General features: G+C 42.5%; 2 protein-coding genes across 4 annotated transcripts in view; one reads left to right on the forward strand and one right to left on the reverse strand.

The window, feature by feature from the left end:
* The window catches only part of sec62 (SEC62 homolog, preprotein translocation factor), a 103,210-nt gene extending 95,888 nt beyond the window's left edge, over positions 1–7,322 (forward strand). For 2 of the 3 annotated variants that reach the window (XM_072473760.1, XM_072473764.1), the window contains one exon: positions 6,819–7,322. In XM_072473760.1, the coding sequence (XP_072329861.1) occupies positions 6,819–6,913 (95 nt within the window). In that variant the 3' untranslated portion in view covers positions 6,914–7,322. Of the gene's footprint in view, positions 1–4,990; positions 6,641–6,818 lie in introns of those variants that run through there. The other variant, XM_072473762.1, reaches the window with a different exon arrangement.
* Positions 2,667–22,915, reverse strand: part of LOC140389551 (NAD kinase-like) — a 52,627-nt gene continuing 32,378 nt past the window's right edge. Inside the window, exons 8-12 of the mRNA XM_072473759.1 lie at positions 20,301–20,461; positions 14,783–14,882; positions 13,367–13,524; positions 8,781–8,863; positions 2,667–4,581 (exon numbers count right to left, since the gene is read on the reverse strand). Coding sequence (XP_072329860.1) covers positions 4,422–4,581; positions 8,781–8,863; positions 13,367–13,524; positions 14,783–14,882; positions 20,301–20,461 — 662 coding nt within the window. The 3' untranslated portion in view covers positions 2,667–4,421. The remainder of the gene's footprint in view (positions 4,582–8,780; positions 8,864–13,366; positions 13,525–14,782; positions 14,883–20,300; positions 20,462–22,915) is intronic.

Below are 22,915 nucleotides of genomic sequence, written 5' to 3' on the forward strand. Positions count from 1 at the left end.
ATCAGAATTCCATTACTCAAGAAAATGTGACTTAGACCTGAGCTTTGGGTTTTACCCACTTAAGTATAGGAGGCGGGGCAGGCTTTGATCACTCGATGTTGATGTCTTCTCTATTTTCGAAACCCAGAGCCCTTTTTTGCAATGGTTGTGCCTGGGCAACTCCCAGCTTCTCTCCCAAGATCTGTTTGATGCTGCTTTCTTAAACTGGCAAGCTTGGATTGAGTCATAAATGCCCACGACTGGCCAATGTCCAGCCAGACCCTGCTGCTTAATGGGAAATACAGGATACTCCGGTTTATCAATGGTGGTTCAATCAAGACCCATTGTCCTCAAACTCCCATTTGTCTGACCAGCCATCAGCTCATTAAGGAGTCTGATGGCTTGTCTGTCCTTCGTCCTGCTGCAAAGTTGATCACTTGTGTCTGGAAGTTTGTTACATATTCATCGACTTGGAGTGGGTAATCAAAGTCCATATCGCAATAAAAGGTTTATGCTTTGACTTGTGTTTTTGCAGCCAGGGTTTCATGAGGCAGTTTCTGTTCCTGGTCCATGTTCACCCCTCAGCCTGCCTTCAGTACCACATCTCTTCCTCCCAGGAACAAGTCTACTGAACCCTTGTTGCATTCCCTCTATAGCAATAATATCCTTCCTGAGATAATGGGACCAAAACTGCAAACAATTGAATCTATACAATTGAAGCACGATTTCACTACTCAAACCCTCTTGTGGAATCTTCTAAATTGCCTTTCAGGGACTTATCTCGTCCTATATCTTTTCCTCCTAATAAAACATAGGCTGCTGTGAAAAATCTGAGCTTGTGTTAATAAGACATAGGAGGAGCAGAAATAGGCCACTCAGCCCATCAAGTCTGCTCCACCATTGGCTGATAAGAACATAACTAGGATCAGGATTAGGCCATCTGGCCCCTCGAGCCTGCTCCACCATTCAATGAGATCGTGGCTGATCTTTTGTGGACTCAGCTCCACTTTCATAACCCTTAATTCTTCAAAAAACTATATCTTTATCTTAAAAACATTTAATGAAGGAACCTCAACTGCTTCACTAAGCAAGGAATTCCATAGAATAGCAACTCTTTGGGTGAAGAAGTTAAAGAACATAGAACATAGAAAATACAGCACAGAACAGGCCCTTCGGCCCACGATGTTGTGCCGAACCTTTGTCCTAGATTAATCATAGATTATCATTGAATCTACAGTGCAGAAGGAGGCCATTCAGCCCCCCGAGTCTGCACCAGCTCTTGGAAAGAGCACCCTACCCAAACTCAACACCTCCACCCAACACCAAGGGCAATTTGGACATTAAGGGCAATTTATCATTGGCCAATTCACCTAACCCGCACATCTTTGGACTGTGGGAGGAAACCCACGCAGACACGGGGAGGACGTGCAGACTCCGCACAGACAATGACCCAAGCCGGAATCGAACCTGGGACCATGGATCTGTGAAGCAATTGTGCTATCCACAATGCTACCGTGCTGCCCTTAAGAACAAATAAATCTACACTATATCATTTTCCCGTAATCCATGTACCTATGTTCCTCCTAAACTCAGTCCTAAATCTACTTCCCTTTATTTTGAGGCTACGCCCCCTAGTTCTGCTTTCACCCACCAGTGGAAACAACCTGCCCGCATCTATCCTATCTATTCCCTTCATAATTTTATGGGTTTCTATAAGATCCCCCCTCATCCTTCTAAATTCCAGCAAGTACAGTCCTAGTCTACTCAACCTCTCCTCGTAATCCAACCCCTTCAGCTCTGGGATTAACCTAGTGAATCTCCTCTGCAGACCCTCCAGCACCTCTTTTCTCAGGTAAGGAGGCCTACTGCCTCCCCAAAGCCTATCCACCATCTACAAGGCACAAGTCAGGAGTTTGAGAGAGTGCAGCTCTAACAACACTAATCTCAACACCATCCAGGACAAAACAACCATTTCATTGGCATCCCATCTGCAAACATTCACTCCCTCCACCACTGACTGGCAATTGTGTACCACCTACGGCTCCATTTTTAAAAAGTACAAGGGCAGCAGACACATGGGACATCACCACCTGAAAGTTCCCCTCCAAGTCACTAATCATACTGGCTTATATTGTTGTTCCTTGACTGTCAATGGCTCAAAATCCTGGCACTGTGGGTGTACCTATAACAGAGGGGACTGCAGTGCTTCAAGAAGGTAGCTCACCACCATCTTCTCAAAGGCAATTACAGATGGTCAATAAATGTCCTAACCAGTGATGCCCACATCCTGCAAATTAATGTTAAAATATTAGGTCAACCTAATCAAACCATGTTTATGCAAGGCACTGGACTGCAGCGACTCTGGGCTTTTCACAGTAACTTCATTGCAGTGTTAATGTAAGCCTACTTGTGGCAATAAAGATTGTCAGCATAATTTAAACCTAAATTCTGCTCGGCTGGTGAGTCTGTACTGTAGTACCTCAAAGGCAGTATATCAAGGCACTTTACCTTAGTGTAATCTACAAATCTCTATATAAAACTTTATTTTGCTTCATCCAAGTGAAAAACTCAAGCTCCGATCGCTTTCACATTCCACCAATCAAAAAAAATGAACCTTTCACCACTAATCCCCAACCAATTGCCAAGATCAAATTCCATTTTTTCGATCTGACAACAGCAGACATTGGTTTGTTTAAATTCTTTATTGAAAATGTTTTTAAAGTTTGATGTCCTATACACTTTAACTGGAAATGTAACTTGTTCTGTGGTTATATGTCACAAGTATGTCTGCAATGAGATCAACATCTTCCCCATTGAATTGTCCCTTTATCCACAAGAAAATATAAAGTATTTATAATTGTTTGATAATCTGACAAGTAAATACTATTTAATCAAATAAAACAATACTAATTTCATCTGAACATCACTTCAGTTATCTCTCAATTTCATGAGTCAAGTGTTTTGAATGCAAATACTGAATGGTCATCAGTCATCCAGTTCAGGTGTAGTTTTAGAGTAAAACACAATCATTACTATTACAATAAATGGATCTGCCTGTAGCCCCACCCATACTCTACCTGTTGCACCAATTTGGCCCGAGCAGAGCTACAACAGATCATGTGTCTCATTTTGAACTGTGGACAAGCACATATAGAATTAGCCCAAACCAAGTTCAAGTTCAGATACAAGTTCCCTCAGGGTCACAGTGAAGGTACCCATATATCTGCAGCCTGGGCGAGAATTCAGCTTGGATCCCACAAATAATTGTGCGCTGATCCACTGCACAAACAAAAAAGATTTTGCAACCCAGTGACATTTCATTGCAACAGCACTTCGAGGCAAGGTGCAGTAACTGAACTACTCTGTTAGATCAGCTGTGAAACAAACATACAGCTGCTGAGCTCACTATGGTTCAAATGCAAAATATTTGTAAATTCACCTAGTTGGAAGGTGTTCATTTTTTTAAAAAGTAACACTCTGCATAACCAGGCAAGGATTCCTACAATGCAGCATAGCTTGGCCAAAAATAAAATCTGGACTGAAAGGGTACACTGGGTATTTTCACAGTAATTTCTTTCTACATAGTTACGCTAACAAGTTACACTCACAGTAATGTGATATGTACAATATAAAATTCAAATATTTTCTACTTTCAATAGGACATCCGAACATCTTTGCTATAAGTCATCAATAAAACTTTGAGGCTGCAACTAAAGTTATCTTGGAAAGATGCTTTCCTTAAAAATGACTCATTTCCACATTTGGCATCTCAACCCTTCTTCTCTTTCTCTCTCTCTTTCTCCCCCCCCCCCCCCATGATCTTGGCACAGACCTCTGCAGCTAGGAGGGGCTGGCATCAAAGCTTCTTCAAAGACTGAGCTTCCCATGTGAGTCAGTGAATAAAGGCAAAAGCCGGAATAAGTTTTGCTCCCCTCTCATGCAGGCCAATAGAAATTAGCGTCCCCAATGCCGAGCTCAGCCAGCAGGATGCACAACAGGGACACCCCAGGCATCAAGACTCATCAACCTTGTGAGCCAAACTTTTTTTTTTTTTAAATAAACTGCACATCTACAGCATGTAGATCAATGAAGTGCTCCAAGGAAACATACCACTGTACAAATTTGATAACATATAGTCACCTGAAAAGCAAACGATAAAATAACATGAATTCAAGCCCATTACGAAGAGTTGGTGCATCTTCATTACACTTCCACAGCTTCAAGCCCAGTGAATACTCCAGGATGATTAAAGTATGAGGAACTGGGGTGGAGCGGCGGGAGGCAGAAAGGCCATACCCGATGGAATGTAAATATACACTACATCCAGATACAGTCTTCTATTTAACAATACAAACAGGATTGATACTCCAATAAGCTTAGAACAAAGTGTTATCACGTTTTACTACGCGGGAGTTTGTAGAAAGGGATGCACCCACTGTGGACTAACACTCAGTGTCTGAAGAATCCGTGATTTCTTCAAAGCGTGACTGCTTTTTGCGCACATTCCAGTGCAGACACTCGGCCAGGCTCTCGAACCAGTCATACACCAGGTCATAACAGCAGATAGATGGCACCGGGTAACATGATGTTGTTACTGTGATACTAAAAAGAAAACAGCACAATATTATCCCACTCTTACTACCATCAGTTTTCCGCAATGAAGTTTAATGAACTGCACCTCACCTTCCAATCAGAAGTTTTACAGCTTTCCGGTTTCAACAATGAGTTCAACAGTATTAGATCATAACCATAGGTTGCTGGTAATGGTTCCGCTGTTACAATTAGACTCTCCACATATTCCATTAGCACCCCCTTTTAGCTTGCACAGTCATCCCTTGACATTTAATCATAACTGCCCTCAGCCCCATCACAAATCATTAAAATTCTTTCCTACCCTACCTTTTTCCTGGTTCTGCACTAGCTTAAAACCTGTTAAATCGCTGAATTCTTCTGGTTCTGTTGAAAGGCTATTGACCTGAATGAAGCATTGACTCTATTTCTCTTTCCACAGATGCTACTTGACCCGGGTGTTTCGGGTTTTATTGAACATTGTTAGAATTCAGAGAGGATGTGGGTTCAGCACTGAAATGAACTCTCCTCTGCATCCAAAATGGCAGGCACAGCAAGCTCAGGGTGAAGATAGCCAAAAAGGACTAGTGTTACTGGCCAACTCAAACCGGACAGAGGCCACCAACCTGCCGATCACCAAAACTCAAATCAGTCAGGTGAAAGTCAAACCCAGGACCTGTGCCAGTTCAAGTGGATGAAAGAGTTTCCAACACACGATTCAAAGAAGAGCAGCGGTATTATCCAAGACCTCTCGTGCTCAAATTCTGGCCTTCCCAATTTTAACCAGTCCACCACTGTCAACCATGCCTTCAGCTCCCTAGAGGAGATCATCTGGAATTCCGTCCTGAAATCCATTGCCTCTACCTCGCTCTCCTTGAATTCACTCCTTAAAACTATCTCCTTGACCAAATCTTTGGTTCTTTATGGTGTTAAATTTTGTTTAATAACGCTCCTATGAAGTGCCATGGATTGTTTTACCACACTATACAAGCAATTTAGTGCTGTTGTCCTGGCCAATGCTCCCTCAGTGAAAATCTTAAAAACAGATTGTCTAATGACTTATTCATCTGCTGCTTGTGACATCCTGCCATGCACAGATTTGCTTCTGTATTCTCCTAGGCAACAGTAATTGTATTTTAACAGTTATCCATTCTTTGCTTCTTACTGCCTGGGAGCCATCTGCAGCCCTTCTACCCTCGGTGAGTCACAGTGGACCTGCCTCTGGGACATCAATCACTTTGGGACGCAGACGAAGACAAATTTTAGCGTTCATTGTTATTCTCTGGGAAGGGATAACAATGTTACCCCCGTCTTCTGCAAAGCAAGCCGGTAGACCCTATAGCTTTCCTTCTCTTTCTGTGAGTAACTGTCCAGGCTTCACTTGGCAACTTCAGATTTACAACAGGTTTCACAAAGAAAAATCAAAACACTTCCACAAAGCAATTCATCCCCATCTATCAAATATTTGGCATATGGTCCAGTTGGAGGCTCTCGCACCCAAGTCAGAAGGTTGTGGGTTCAATCCTATTCTGGAGACTTCAGTACATAATACTGAAGTACATAGGGCAGCACGGTAGTATTGTGGATAGCACAATTGCTTCACAGCTCCAGAGTCCCAGGTTCAATTCCGGCTTGGGTCACGGTCTGTGCAGAGTCTGCACATCTTGCCCGTGTGTGCGTGGGTTTCCTCCGGGTGCTCCGGCTTCCTCCCACAGTCCAAAGATGTGCAGGTTAGGTGGATTGGCCATGATAAATTGCCCTTAGTGTCCAAAATTGCCCTTAGTGTTGGGTGGGGTTACTGGGTTATGGGGATAGGGTGGAGGTGTTGACCTTGGGTAAGGTACTCTTTCCAAGAGCCGGTGCAGACTCGATGGGCCGAATGGCCTTCTGCACTGTAAATTCTATGATAATCTAGGCTAACATTCCAATGCAGTACTGGAGAAATGCACTGTCAAAGGAACGGTCTTTCAGATTAGAGATATAACTGAGGCCCTGTCTACCCTTTGGATGTAAACCGTGGCAATATTTCAAAGGAGTGCAGGGAGTTCTCCCTGGTATTCTGGCCAACATTTAATGACCCATGACACATCACTGAAACAAATTATTTATTCAATATCACATTGCTGTTCGTGGGAGCTTGCTGTCAGCAAATTGGCTGCTGTGTTTCTATATTGGATCAACAATCATGCTTCAAAAACGCACTGGGGCATTATGAGGTTGTGAACAGCAGTATATAATTAAAAAGTTTTTGTTTTTTTTGCATTCTCCAGCTAAAAGTGATTTCTGGGAATGCAACTTCCTTTCCATTTTCACAAGAAGCAAACCAAACCGTGAAAGACCATACATGTGGCTTGAACTTCTCTGAACCTACTGAAAAAGCTAGGGGGATTGAACCAGTGACCTTGCTGCTTCTGAATGACACTGATGCGCCCAGCAAGATAGCTAAAGTACTAAATATGCCTCAGTGTAGTGAGGGCACTACCACTTTAACCAGACTTTTGGTACCCTGTGCTAATACCTGTGTTGGGCTCAATGTCAAATTTTGTTCAATAATTCTGTGTGGTAGCACAAGCTGAATTAAAGTGCAACAGAAAATGTTGTTCCTTAGATGCCAGATGGCTAATGTTAGGCCACCCAGTTTCATAGACATGCATATACTTCAGGGCCTATGAATCACTTCTGGTGTCTAAAATGTCTTCTAAAGCGAGCACTTGTGCTACCACCTCACAGTTGTATATAGTGTTTCATGTAATAATAAAACATTTTTTCATTAATGAGAAGTGTATGGTGAGCAATGGGATGTTTAGGAAATGTGATCAGAAATAGATGGTTAAAAAACATCAGGGGCATCTTTTAAAGACAACGGGTAAATTGATCAATGGAAGGGTTTCAAGAGGGAGGTCTAGAGAATAAAGCTGAGGCAACTAAAGGCCGTTGTGAGGAAAAGGAAGGGCGTGATCCACATGAGGCAAGGGTCAGTGACAAAAGATAGACAGCTAGAAGGGGATGCTGAAGTTTAGTGAGGTGAAGCTATGGTGGCACAGTGGTTATCACTGTTGCTTCACGGCGCCAGGGACCCGGGTTTGATTCCAATTTGGGTCATTATCTGTTCAGAGTCTGCACGTTCTCCCCGTGTCTGCGTGGGTTTCCTCCGGGTGCTCCGGTTTGCTCCCACAAGTCCTGAAAGAAGTGCTGCTAGGTGGATTGGACATTCTGAATTCTCCCTCTGTGTACCCGAACAGGCACCAGAGTGTGGCAACTAGGGGATTTTCACAGTAACTTCATTGCAGTGTTAATGTAAGCCTACTTGTGGCACTAATAAAGATTATTAGTTTATAAACAGGGATCTTGAATATGGTTAGTTGGAGGGTTGGAAGCAAATGCAGGTCGGCAAGAATCAGCAGGGTTTGGCACTGGGTGCCGCACTGTGCATCATGTTTGCCTCGTTGCTGCTTTGATGCAAGTCTGATCTCAAAACTCACTATTGAGGGAGGCCAAGGATTACTAATAAACATTTTTGTTTTAAGAACCGTAAAAAATCCCTAGACAAAATAAAATAGAAATAAGTTGATAATAAGAAATAGAACAGAATCTCAATTGGCCCACCATTTTAACTGTCTTTTCCCATTTCTTTCTTGTTTTTCTTAATATATATTCACTCCACCGCCCCCCCCCCCCCCCCCCCCCGCATCTTATCCTTCTTTCCTTACCCTTTCTCCCCTTTGCTTCCCCTTTTCCATCCCCCCCCCCACATCTACATCTGTCACAGTTTACCCTCTGATGTGTTAGTTTCTCTGCTGTTTGGCCTTTCATATCTTTTGTTCTCTGGGGACTGCCATTAGCACTCTTTCCCCTTGGTTTCTGTGGCTATTAGCACCCGGTTTCCCTGGGTTTCTGTGGCTATGACTCATCTTTCATTCTCACCCCACAGTATACATATATCCCACTTGCACTATCTTTTAGCTTTGACAACGGGTCATCTGGACTCTAAACGTTAGCTCTTTCTCTCTCTACAGATGCTGCCAGACCTGCTGAGATTTTTCAGCATTTTCTCTTTGGCCCATCATGTACAGTTATCAGCTTACACCATGGAGCATCAATGTTAAACTACCACCACCACCACACACCCAACACTCCAGTGATTATACCTGTATGGAACATCTGGCAACTATTAGTACAAAAGAAAGTTCCTGCAATGAGAAGAAGAGAGGTAGCTGCAGTTGTAGACTTGCCTGTCAGTATGTTGAATTTCCTGTCTCCTTCTGCCATCAAATGAGACCCATGCTGCATTCCTGGTATCAGGGGACAACATTATCTTGAAAAGCAAACACAGATGCAGCTTGTAAGCTTTGAGCTTATTTCACAGATTCCAGGCACAAGTCCAAATGCATTTTCTAAGACACTACATTTGACATTTTTCAGAACTCGCTTTCCTCACAGAACCAACCCGACTGAATGGCTTAATGCGAGTAACTTGGTTCAGCTTGATAAGAGCAGATATTTGAGGACGAGGCAACTTTAGTGGATTTCTCCAATTTTCTTCCCCGTTTTCCCATGGCCAGACATGCACTGCAAAGTGCAACTACTTAATCCATCCTCACCCAAAGCCAACGGCCAATTGTAGGGCCCAGTTGCTGCTCCTGTACAAATCCAGATGATGTTAGGAAATCATAATAATAAGGTATCCAATTGGAAATGTGTTCTGGTGGTTGTATGCTTAAAGAAATCAAGCTTTTTAAAAAATGAAGATTACAAACAAGACAGTTGGCTGGGTTGGTGGAACTCAGGTTCTGATATGCTGATTTGTCTAGTAACAATCTGAACAAATATTTGCCCACGGTAAGTTGGCAATGGCAACACTGGAGGATAGAGTGTCAGAGGTTAAAGTGAAAATGTTAAGTTCAAAAAAGATGAAGTGAATTTCACACATTCTAAAAGGTGAATTCATGAATAAAACGAAGACTGACTTCTGAGAAAGTTAGTTCAGATAGGGGAAGATAAAAAGGAAAAACGGTATATCAGAGACAAGTTCATGCTACGCAGGGGAATTGTTTTGAGACCACTCCTCACAGCAGCAAGCTGTTTCAACTCCAACAAATTGTACCTACTTTCCGTCTCCATCCCTAGCCAGAAGCAATCCCACATGCCTGGTGTGGTAACAAGTGATGGATTTTGCATATAGAATTTACAGTGCAGAAGGAGGCCATTCAGCCCATCGAGCCTGCACTGGCCCTTGGAAAGAGCACCCCCATTTTAAGCCCAGCACTCCGCCCCATACCCGTAACCCAGCAACCCCACCCAACCCCTTTGGACACTAAGGGCAATTTAGCATGGCCAATCCACCTAACCTGCACGTCTTTGGACTGTGGGAGGAAACTGGAGCACCCGGAGAAAACCCACGCAGCCACGGGGAGAACGTGCAGACTCCGCACAGACAGTGACCCAAGCCGGGAATCGAACCAGGGACCCTGGAGCTGTGAAGCGATAATGCTAACCACTGTGCCATAGGTAAAACCTATGGAATGTTATTAGAGGAGGTTTAGCTCAGAGGTTAGGAAAAGAGGGGGATTTGGAACTGGGTAAAATTAAAGACTGTGTATAGCCATTAGTGTAGTTAAGTCAATTTTGAGTTGCATTTATGTTTTGTTTAATAATTATGTACATATTTTAAAATAATCACAAAAACGTCTAGGACATCCTTCTCTGGTCTTCACATTGTTCCTCACATTATACCAAATCGCAAAATACAGTTGAGAGCCAGCATTCCACCTCAGATATGCGGTCAACAAAATTGTGGGCTCTTTGCAGGATATTAAGAACATAATTCCTTGATTGTATTGGAATTAATGATTTTAAAAGTAAAGAACGTGACGAGGATATTGAACCATGAGGGTATTGTGAGATTTTAAAGTGGGTAACTGTAAAATGGATTTGGCAATTGCTACAGCATGTTTGATATAACCTTGGAGGGTTTGAAAAGTGTAACTAAGGCAATACTAATGGAATTGGCAGATAAGTTGCAATCGGGATTACCTGCAGGGTAAAAGAAAGCAGACGTAATTGAAAGTATAACTAAGCATTTCAAATTGCAAGGTATACCCGACAGACCGAGTTCTTCAAAAGGGCAGGCACTTGAATTAGCTAAAATTCAGTTACAACAAAACAATTAGATATAGAGAGGGAGAAAATGAGATGAGAAAACAACATGGAGGCAAATGGAAAAAAGATAGAAAAATAGAAATTAAGAAACTTGAAATGGAAGAAAAGGGAGAAAAGAAGACAGGAAAGGAAATTCGAAATGGACGGAAAGAAAGAGCACCATCTATCTGAGTATTGAACATACAAGACCATAAGACATAGGAGCGGAAGGCCATTCGGCCCATCGAGTCCACTCCACCATTCAATCATGGCTGATTTCAACTCCATTTACCCGCTCTCCCTCCATAGCCCTTAATTCCTCGAGAAATCAAGAATTTATCAACTTCTGTCTTAAAGACACTCAACGTCCCGGCCTCCAACGCCCTCTGTGGCAATGAATTCCACAGACCCACCACTCTCTGGCTGAAGAAATTTCTCCTCATCTCTGTTCTAAAGTGACTCCCTTGTATTCTAAGGCTGTGCCCCCGGGTCCTAGTCTCCCCTGCTAATGGAAACAACTTCCCTACATCCACCCTATCTAAGCCATTCATTATCTTGTAAGTTTCTATTAGATCTCCCCTCAACCTCCTAAACTCGAATGAATATAATCCCACAATCCTCAGACGTTCATCGTATGTTAGGTCTACCATTCCTGGGATCATCCGTGTGAATCTCCACTGGACCCGCTCCAGTGCCAGTATGTCCTTCCTGAGGTGTGGGGCCCAAAATTGCTCACAGTATTCTAAATGGGGCCTAACTAATGCTTTATAAAGCTTCAGAAGAACATCCCTGCTTTTATATTCCAAGCCTCTTGAGATGAATGACAACATTGCATTTGCTTTCTTAATTACGGACTCAACCTGCAAGTTTACCTTTAGAGAATCCTGGACTAGGACTCCCAAGTCCCTTTGCACTTCAGCATTATGAATTTTGTCACCATTTAGAAAATAGTCCATGCCTCTATTCTTTTTTCCAAAGTGCAAGACCTCGCACTTGCCCACGTTGAATTTCATCAGCCATTTCTTGAACCACTCTCCTAAACTGTCTAAATCTTTCTGCAGCCTCCCCACCTCCTCCATACTACCTGCCCCTCCACCTATCTTTGTATCATCGGCAAACTTAGCCAGAATGCCCCCAGTCCCGTCATCTAGATCGTTAATATATAAAGAGAACAGCTGTGGCCCCAACACTGAACCCTGCGGGACACCACTCGTCACCGGTTGCCATTCTGAAAAAGAACCTTTTATCCCAACTCTCTGCCTTCTGCCTGACAGCCAATCGTCAATCCATGTTAGTACCTTGCCTCGAATACCATGGGCCCTTATTTTACTCAGCAGTCTCCCTCCCGTGAGGCACCTTATCAAAGGCCTTTTGGAAGTCAAGATAGATAACATCCATTGGCTCTCCTTGGTCTAACCTATTTGTTATCTCTTCAAAGAACTCTAACAGGTTTGTCAGGCACGACCTCCCCTTACTAAATCCATGCTGACTTGTCCTAATCCCACCCTGCACTTCCAAGAATTTAGAAATCTCACCCTTAACAATGGATTCTAGAATCTTGCCAACAACCGAGGTTAGGCTAATTGGCCTATAATTTTCCATCTTTTTCCTTGTTCCCTTCTTGAAATGGGGGGTTACAACAGCGATTTTCCAATCCTCTGGGACTTTCCCTGACTCCAGTGACTTTTGAAAGATCATAACTAACGCCTCCACTATTTCTTCAGCTATCTCCTTTAGAACTCTAGGATGTAGCCCATCTGGGCCCGGAGATTTATCAATTTTTAGACCTCTTATTTTCTCTAGCACTTTCTCCTTTGTGATGGCTACTATATTCAACTCTGCCCCTCCGACTCTCCGGAATTGTTGGGATATTACTCATGTCTTCTACTGTGAAGACTGACGCAAAGTACTTATTTAGTTCCTCAGCTATTTCCTTGTCTCCCATCACAAAATTACCAGCGTCATTTTGGAGCGGCCCAATGTCAACTTTTGCCTCCCGTTTGTTTTTAATGTATTTAAAGAAACTTTTACTATCATTCCTAATGTTACTGGCTAGCCTACCTTCATAATTGATCCTCTCTTTCCTTATTTCTCTCTTTGTTATCCTCTGTTTGTTTTTGTAGCCTTCCCAATCTTCTGACTTCCCACTACTCTTTGCCACATTATAGGCTTTCTCTTTTGCTTTGATTCATTCCCTAACTTCCTTTGTCAGCCATGGCTGCCTAATCCCCCCTCTGGTAACCTTTCTTTTCTTTGGGATGAACCTCTGTACTGTGTCCTCAATTACTCCCAGAAACTCCTGCCATTGCTGTTCTACTGTTATACTCAATGGATTAGCACATGCAGTCCTCTGGCAGGAAAATTCCAAAGATTCAAGTTTGAGTGAAGAATCTCAATCCGAAATGGCTGATATATTATCCTAAACTAGACAGTCCAGGGGAAGTAGCCTCCTAGCTTCCACCCAGTCAAGACCAAGAATTTTACACACTTCAACAAGATGAACTTTCATTCCCTCAAAAAGACTGTCGGCCCATTTAATTCAATCGCCCCTCATAATCGTCTGCTCATCCCAAGGGCGAATTGTTTGAACAAAAGTATGAAAGCAACATCTCTGAACTGACGGCAATGTACTCAAACTCTGTTCCTGACCACACACGAACATCGGAGTCCACACACTCACCTTTAGTTCCATTCCTGCTGGTACTACAATAGGCCGGAATGAGAGCGAGTGAGGGCAGATAGGAGTGATCATGATGGCTGGGACATTTGGGTGCATCATAGAAGCTCCAGCCGCTGCAGCATATGCTGTGCTACCAGTTGGAGTGGACACGATAACTCCTGAAGAAACAATCAAACAACTGTCCAATAAATACTGTTGCACCCATAGACAAGGCAACAAACCCCAAACGCCCAGTTCACACTCAGCAAACATGGGAAAACTAACTTCTTCACCCAGAGAGTGGTGCAAATGAAAAAACTGCTAACATGGAGAGTAGCTGAAATGCACAGCATTAGTACATTAAGGGAAACTGTCGGGTGGCACAATGGTTAGCACTGCTGCCTCATGGCGGCGAGGAACCGGCATCGATCCGTGTAGGGTTAGTACATTCTCCCCGTGTCAGCGTGGGTCTCAGCCCCACTATCCAAAGGTGTGCAGATTAGGCGAATTAGCCACGCTAAATTGCCCCTTAAAATGGAAAAAAAGAATTGGACACTTTAAATTTAAAAATAAAATGTATATTTTTTTTTAGGGAAACTGGGAAGTACATGGATGGGAAGGAAATCAAAGAACAGAAGGGTTAAATGAAGTATGATGGGAGATGACACACGTAGAGGATGAACATGGGTCATAAACCAGTGGCATAAACTGGGCGAAAATGCCCATTTTATGCTGTATATTCTAAGCAATTCTATGTAACTGAGTAGATGTGTGAATTATTTGAGATGGGGAGGAATGGTAGGACTACATTCATACATTTTGATCATTATTTCTATTCAGATAATCACTGTCCACTGAAACTGAGCAGGGCAGGAGCTAATTAACAGCAGTCTGTCAAAGGGGAGTTAGGCAAGTTCCCGAGGAAGGAGGACTTATGGACGACATGTTATTGGTGGGCAGGCTGGCAATAGATTAATTCATCAGTTACTACTGCCCTTTGAAACTTGGCCTCATTATCTTAACAAGTCCAAGTCATTTAGATTCAGCATTAATTTAATATACTTGTAGTTACAGTATTTATATTTTTATGGCTGTTCCAGCTCCATTTCTTGTCAATACTAACACCCCAAGATGTTGATGGAAAGGTTATATACCTGAACAGCAAAAGGACCTGCTTAGATTTGCTTTTGTTGGAGATTGTCATCACCTGGTGTGGCAAGCCTGAAAATTGTCCAGGTCTTGCTGCAAGCATGGTCACATGATCCAAGGCAGCATCACGTGATATCTAACCCATACAATATCGGAGCTGAGAAAGGGAGGTAAAGCCAATGGGTGCAGAAAGAATAACCCACTGGGCAAAAATGTTGACTCACCAACTGCTTCAAAAATTTAAACCCAGCAAGTAAGTACGTCTTTAAAAAATATTATTAATCTTACCATCTCCCTGCACAGATGTAATGAGTCTCCCATCCAAGTACAAGTCCACATTTGAGAGGTACGAAGAGGGGCCTCGATCCACCACTACCTCATTCAGCACCTGCAACAACATCCATTCTTGAAATCAATGCCCATGACAATGTCAAACGGGAGACTTAAGACTGGAGGAAAAAGGATCACATTAAACAAAGGATCTACTACAAACCTCAAAGCTGAAAATATTTCACTAGTGTTACTTATACTGAAACTAAACTGGACAAGCCATATAAACATTGTGGCTGCAAGAGCAGATCGGAGACTGGGAGTGCTGAAGCAAGTAACTCACCTGACTCTGCAGTGTCTGTCCACCATACACAAGATACATGTCAGAAATGTGGTGGAATATTCTCCACTTGTCTAGATGAGTGCAGCTCTAACAACACAGGACAAAGCAGCCTGCTTGCTTAACACCCCTTCTGCCACCACCTCAACCATTCACTCCCTTCGCCTCTGGTATAGCAGCAGTTCGGTGTACCACCTACAAGATACACTTGCCAAGTCTCCCTCAACAGCACTTCCAAACATCTACATCACCTAGCAGAGATTTCTGGGCACTTCAAGTATCGGTCTGAGCCAAGTTCATTGATCTCAACCAGGGCAATGATATAAATGCTCCAGCTGGTTTTGTACTACTGGGTTAGCTCAGAATAATAGTCAGGACACTCACTCTTATTCATTATCAAGCTGCTACTTCTGGACGTGTAGGTGCATAATGCAGGTTCCCTCCCGTTTGCAGATCTGCAATAAGTTTGCAATATGCAAAGCTCCATGAACAATAATAATGAAAATTTGAATATCCTGTACCTTTGGCCTTAACTGTATATATTTCCTCTTAAGTAACACGACTAACTTTAAAAAGGAGTAGAGGAGCAGAAAAACGGGGCTTTGAGATACAGAGACTGTCAGCAGAAGTTATGTTTAAAAAAAGTGAACCCCAATGTGATGTACGTGATTTTATAAACAGCCATAGAGTATAAAAGAAAGAATGTTAAATCTAAACAAATTAAGAGTTGGGTTATAGAATATTGGGTCGTGTTTTGGGAGCTTTAATTGAGCAGGAATGACTACTGAAGAGGTTTACAGACAGAGTAATTCAAAATTATGAAGGGAACTGGAAAGGTTCCACTGGTCATTGAGTCAGTGGCTTGAGAGGATAAGTCTATCAGCAATGCATGGCAGCACAGTGGTTAGCACTGCTGCCTCACAGCTCTAGGGTCCCAGGTTGAATTCTGGCCTTGGGTGTCAGTGTGGAGTTTACACTTTCTCCCCATGTTTCCGGGTGCTCTGATTTCCTCCCACAGTCCAAAGATGTGCAGGTTAGGTGGACTGGCCGTGCTAAATTGCCCTTAGTCTCCAAAAAGGTTAGGTTGGGTTACTGGGACAGGATGGAGGCATGGGCTTAAGTAGGCTGCTCTTTCCAAGGGCCTGTGCAGACTGGATGGGCCGAATGGCCTCCTTCTGCAGTGTAAATTCTATGATTCTATAATAACAGAACAAAGAGGAGTTGGGAGGAATTTTTCTTACAACAGTTGTTTTTGCCAAAACCCAGACAGTTGTTAGGCTACTAGAAATAGAGATGAAAGCAAAATTCATAACAGGTTTTAAAAGGGAATATCGTTGAAAAAAAAGTCAGCAGTTGCAATTGGCCAAATGGCCTCCTTCTGTACTGTAAAATTCAATGATCTACTTTACATGGTTTTGCTCCTGCCTTTTATAAAATGGTAGATTAATGCATTTGTGTTACTGGAAATTCACCACCATTGAAGAAAAAGGGCACCTTTTAGCTAAAGGGATTGCATTCTTTGTTAACATGGAGTACATCAGTTTAATTAAAACATTGGAAGCAACCATCTCCTAGCAACAGCAAAGTGTGGAATTTCTAACAAACTACTCACAGATCAAGCTATACTCATTTAGCCAGAGTTGCATTATTGGCTCAATGGATCCTCATTGTTTAGCTGCAGGTTGTTATCTAAATTAAGTTTTTATTCAATTGAATACGATTAGAATGCCACATTACTCAAGAGTGTACTGCTGTTCCATTGCAAATTTCCCTCTTTGTTCAAGGTAGCTTTTCTCATTACACTGATGCAGAATCTGACAGAATTCCAGCACAAATTAGCTGATCTTGGCGCAATACTGTTTATCGAATGAAATGGAAGAGAGGCCCGAGATGGTAAATTCAGTTTTGAAACTAGCTGCAGTTTAACCAAAGAATGAGAGGGGAATTTAAAAATAAAACTTTAAAATTCTCCCAGAGCTTGTTGGAACCTATTTACATTTGCGAACAAGACACGCCTCATGTGTTTTAATATTTAGATGGCACAGTGCTCCAAGTACTGGGGCACGGAGCTCTGCTTTGTTTGACTAGACAGGTGCAGGGAGGCTAGTATAAGTTGCTGCTGTGGCCTTCACTGCTGTAATGAACATACAGGCTGTGCAGGGAATGGATTGGTACACCCTTATACTGAACTTTACACAAGTGCATTTTCCTCATTCAGCAAATCCGGCTGTTGCCAACACCTCTCATAGAAACATACATAGAAAATAGGAGGAGGCCATTCAGCCCTTCAAGCCTGATCCGCCATTCGTTCTGTTCATGGTTGATCATCAAGTTCAATACCCTGATCCCACTTTCCCCTATATCCCTTTAGCCTCCGAGCCACATCTAATTCCTTCTTGAAATTACACAATTTGGCCTCAACTACTTTCTGTGGGAGTGAATTCCACAGATTCACCACTCTCTGGGTGAAGAGATTGCTCCTCACCTCAGTCCCTTATCCTCAAACTATGACCCCTAGTTCTGGACTCCCCACCATCGGAAACATGCTTTCTGAATCTATCCTGACTAATCCTGTTAGAATTTTGCAAGTTTCTAAGTGGTCCCCTCTCACTCTTCTAAACTCAAATTGATATAATCCTAACCAATTTAGTCTCTCCTCATAGGACAGACCCGCCATCCCAGGAATCAGCCTGGTAAACCTTCACTGCACTCCCTCCACAGCAAGAACATCCATCCTCAGATAAGGACACCAAAACTGCACATAGTACTCCAGGTGTGGCCTCACCCAATTCCCTAGACAATGGCAGTGAAACATCCCTATTCCTATACTCAAATTCTCTCGCTATGAAGGCCAACATACCATTTGCCTTCTTTACTGCCTGCTGTACCTGCACGCTTACTTTCAGCAACCGATGCACGAGGACACAAGGTCGCGTTGAGTATCCACCTCTCTCAATTTACACCCATTCAAAGAATACTCTGCCTTCCTATTTTTCTTGTCAGTGAAGCAGAAATATTCACAAGCTCCAACTCCACCTACTGGCCACAACTTGCACAGCCTCAGCATCAGCTAGGAGAGAAAGTACATGCATTCAATCAGCAATCAGGGGTGGGATTATCCGTTGAGAGTCCATCCCGCTAACGCTGCTAGCGAGGACGGAGAATTTGGCTGCACCGTTCGCTGGCGGCAGGATTCTCTGTTCTCGCCGCTTGTCAATAGAATTTCCCATTGAAAACACCCCACACCGCCGGAAAACTCAGGGTGGGGCTGCCGGCCAGCGAGCGGCTGCAGAATTCTGGCCCAGGTCACTGCTCTTTGTTAAATCCATGCAGATCTCTAGTCAGAAACACAAGGTTTTGACCCTGCAAGATCAGTGGTGGGGAAATATTAAAAATACATTTATTTCAGTCCACTTTTGAAAATTAATTAAACCTCCATCCCCAGTGTCTACATTTGTTGCCTTAATATTCACGAAGATCTTGCATTTCTACATCTCGGTTATCACAAGAAAAGATCAGAGGACCTCGGTGGAGCATAATTGGAAAAAGTCATCTATATTGGCTATATCAGCTTTGGAAGAAGGGTCGTACAGATTCAGAATGTTTACGGGTTTACACATTAACTGTGAAACTACATAAACCAACATTTTATTCCCTGCAGTTTAGACGGTTACGGGTGACTCAAATACATTATTTTTAGGATTTTGAGAGGCATTGGTCATGTAGATAAACAAATTATTTTCCATTGGCTTGGTTTAGAACAAAGAGGTATCACCTTAAAATGAAAACAAGGATGTTAAGGTATCCTAAACATCCCTAGGAAACCACTCAGCTTAAGGAAAATTAGGGATGTGCAATAATGCTGGCCAGCCAGCAACACCAACATCCCATGAATGAATAAAGAAACATTTCCTTCAACAAAGATAGCAGAATCATGAAACTTTCAAGCACTAAAAGCAGTAAATGCTCGCTCAATTAATCATTTTAATTCAGAGATCGACCAATTTTTGCTAGCCAAGGGTATACAGGATATGGACTCGGTATACAGGATATGGACTCAAGGCGTAATCTCAAATGGCAGAACAACCTTGAGGGGCTGAATGACCAATTCTATTCCTATGTACAAAACCTCAGGAGCTAGATTTAAGTAGCACTTAAAGTAGAGGAAGAGGATGTGCACGTAACTAATAGACCTCTGTTGGCACCAACAGTTTCAGCTGCAGAATGCTGCGCGATTACTTTAATCACACTAGGTCGTGTTATGTTACTGGACTAGTTAGTAATCCATAGACTGATAATCCCAAAAGTGCAAATTTAAACAGTTCAAAAATTTGAATTAAATTTCAGAAACAAAATGGTGATCGCGGATTGCCATAAAAATCTTCCACCTTTTTAAGATTAAATGGAAGAGTGGGCCACCTTTTTAAGATTAAATGGAAGAGTGGGAATTAATGTGCTTATTGCACAATCACACATCGTTCTTAATCACTGTAATAATAATAATAATAATAATAATAATAATAATAAGTCACAAGTAGGCTTCAAAGAAGTTGCTGTGAAAAGCCCCTAGTCGCCATATTAATAGGCTTCTGGGGGCAGGACTTTCCACTGATTAAATGTTCACACGAAGAAACATTTTTGTCTCAATTTTGGAGACAACTAGGTTTCAATTTATTAATAATAATAATCTTTAGTGTCAGAAGTAGGCTTACATTAACACTGCAATGAAGTCACTGTGAAAATCCCCTAGTTGCCAAATTCCGGCACCTGTTCGGGTACACCGAGGGAGAATTCAGAATGTCAAATTCACCTAACACTGGAAAACCAATGTGGACACGGGAGGAACGTGCAGACTGTCCCAATTCAGGAATCGAACCCGGTTCCCTGGCGCTGTGAAGCAACAGTGCTAACCACTGTGCTACCGTGCCGCCCATTTCGTAGTGACAATCCGGAATGGAGGAGAAACTGCTTTCTCCAAAAAACAATAATAAGAATATGGAACTTGCTACAGTGAAGAGTATGTGGGATCATACCTTGGAACATGTTTAAAATTTCTATTTCCTTCATAATTTGGTACAAAACAAAATGGTGGATCTTTTTTCCCCAATTCATGACTTGGGCCTCATTTTCCCCTCCCCTCCTCCTATGTTCCATTTAGGGATTTGCAGAAGGATTTATGGTCTTGTCTACACATACATGTAGTACTTGCATGAAGACTTTTCCTGCCTCGTTGTCAATATGACTCTTTGGGGCCAGTCCGTTATCCTGCACCTGGTACTGCCTCTCCACTCCTGCTGTTTTTAATTCCTTAACCACCTTCACCTTCAGGCGACTCCTCAGAATTATCCTGGCATCTCCTGATCAAAGACAAGGTTCCAAAATAAGCTGCATTCACTGAGATTTCCAGTATTGATCACTCTCCTTCCAATTAAAATTACAAGACAAGTAGAGATTACAGAGCATCTATGTAAAATAAACATATTTTGAATCACCTCCCATCACTGAATCCCACTGTCCTTTAATCAAGGTTTTTAACCTCTAGCACTCGACCAGAAGTCTATCCCGAGCACTGGTTGCTCAGCACAGGAAGAACACCCAGAGCCTTTAAAGCGGTCATCAAAAAGTGCTTTTTTTTTTTTACTTTCGCTGTTCACTTTCAATTCTACTCTCATGGCATATCTCAAAGCAAAGTTCAACTCTTGGATACCATTTACCAGAGTACAAGCTCTCTCCCAGCAGTGGAGCCAAGCTTCTTCTTGTCACCCAGTGCTGACATTAAATCAGCTTTATGACTTTTCTCTATATTTGCAGAGAACTTGAACATTTTCCTAGATCAATGATCAAATCTGGAAATAATAATTGCAGTCAGCATACTGTACTCTCTCCTGATCGGAGATTTATTAGCAATATAGAAATAAATTCTGCAATTTAAAAAACAAAATCATGGGATGTGGGCATTTACTGCCCATCCCAAATTGCCCTCAAACAGAATGGCTTGCCCAGCCATTTCAGAGGGCATTAAAGAGTCAACCACATTGCTGTGGGTCTGGGGTCGCACCTAGCCCAGATCAGGCAAGGGCAGCAGACTTTGACAGTCTTGGTTAGCCTGGTGTTCAGTTTAGGTCACTGCACCTCAGGAGGATTTACCGACTTTGGCAAGGGTACAGCACAGATTCAGCAGAATGAGGGAGCATAATCTTAATATAAAAGCATAGCTAATCAGGAATGAAATCAAAGTACTTTTTACAAACAAAGGGAAGTGGAAATTTGGATTTCTCCCTCCTATAAGGCTACGGGTCAATTGAAATGCTCACTGCTGCAATCAAGAGGTTTTTATTAGGGCAAGGTACGAAGGATATAGATCAACGGTTGGTAGATGGAGTCTCGGTACCAATCAGCAATGATCTAATTGTATGATGGAACACTGAATGACCTACACTGTTCCTGCTGCTATTGTCCACACTCTTAATATAAAAGCACATTTTACTTAAAAAAACATTTCCAGGGGCAGCACAGTGACGCAGTGGTAGCACTGCAGTCTCACGGCGCCGAGGTCCCAGGTTCGATCCCGGCTCTGGGTCACTGTCCGTGTGGAGTTTGCATATTCTCCCAGTGTTTGCGTGGGTTTCGCCCCCAAAACCCAAAGATGTGCAAAGTAGGTGGATTGAACATGCTAAATTACCCCTTAATTGGAAAAAATGAATTGGGTACTCTAAATTTTTTTTTTTTAAAGCCATTTCCTCTGTATATGCATGATCTGCCACAAGAACCTTCCCTTTACAACGCCACCCACAGGAATGGCAATTAGTAGATTTCAATCTTGCATATCTGAAGTCTATTAATCTTCTAAAAATAAATTTTAAAAGTTCCTTGCAGTTGATGGCTACGAGGAACAATATAGGGAAAAGTGGCGTTAATGCAACGTGCGAGGAAAAAGAGGTGCGAGGAAAATGTGATACAGACTTGGAGGCAAATGGTCCATTTGAGCTGTAATATTCCATTATTCCAATTCTTTATAACTTTATATTGCCTTCTACCAAGCCACTCAAAAAATCATTACTCTGCCAATTCAGTTACCCACTGATTTACCACTCTCTGCTCTGCCCCACTTGCGAACTGCCAATTGTACCACAATTTGGTGATGAGTTGGCAAAAAGCAGAATTAATTTGTAATGGCCTATCTATGCAACCCTTGGATCATGCTTATATAGGTTGTTTTGGACTGCATCCCCCCCTTCACAGTTTTTAAAAATACCCTTTTGTTACAGTTTTGTTTTCACATCAGCCCCACGCTCCTGATCCACAGGCATCCGGTGTGGAGAGGTGAGGAAGGAGGACCACCTCGTGAACCGGCTCCTGGGTCTAGCCAAACTCACCATCAACAGGTCCAGGCAGCAGGCAAACGAGGGGATCGTCCAACCCAACTGTCTGCCCCTCGACTGCCACTGTCCCTTTAATTTGTCCCTCAGTTTATTTTAATTGGTTATTTAATTTGCCATTAAAAAAAAAACCAAAGACTGCTGACAAGTTTATTTTAATTGGTTATTTAATTTGCCATTAAAAGAAACCAAAGACTGCTGACAACAAGTAGTGAAATCAGGTTATCACCAGTCATACTGAAGGGGAAGAAAAAAAAAATCACTCAAAATCAATGCACTGCCATGGTCATCTTAATGCATCATCTCAAATTGCCCCACCACTGCCAACTCCAACAGATCAGTAAACCATCAGTACGTCAGCCAAGTGCCATGTAGCTCATAGTTCTCTTTACAGATACTTTTCAAGTCTGCAAAGACAGAATCTATAATTGT

Source organism: Scyliorhinus torazame, chromosome 14 (assembly GCF_047496885.1).
Source record: "Scyliorhinus torazame isolate Kashiwa2021f chromosome 14, sScyTor2.1, whole genome shotgun sequence".
In the NCBI taxonomy this organism is placed as follows: domain Eukaryota; kingdom Metazoa; phylum Chordata; class Chondrichthyes; order Carcharhiniformes; family Scyliorhinidae; genus Scyliorhinus; species Scyliorhinus torazame.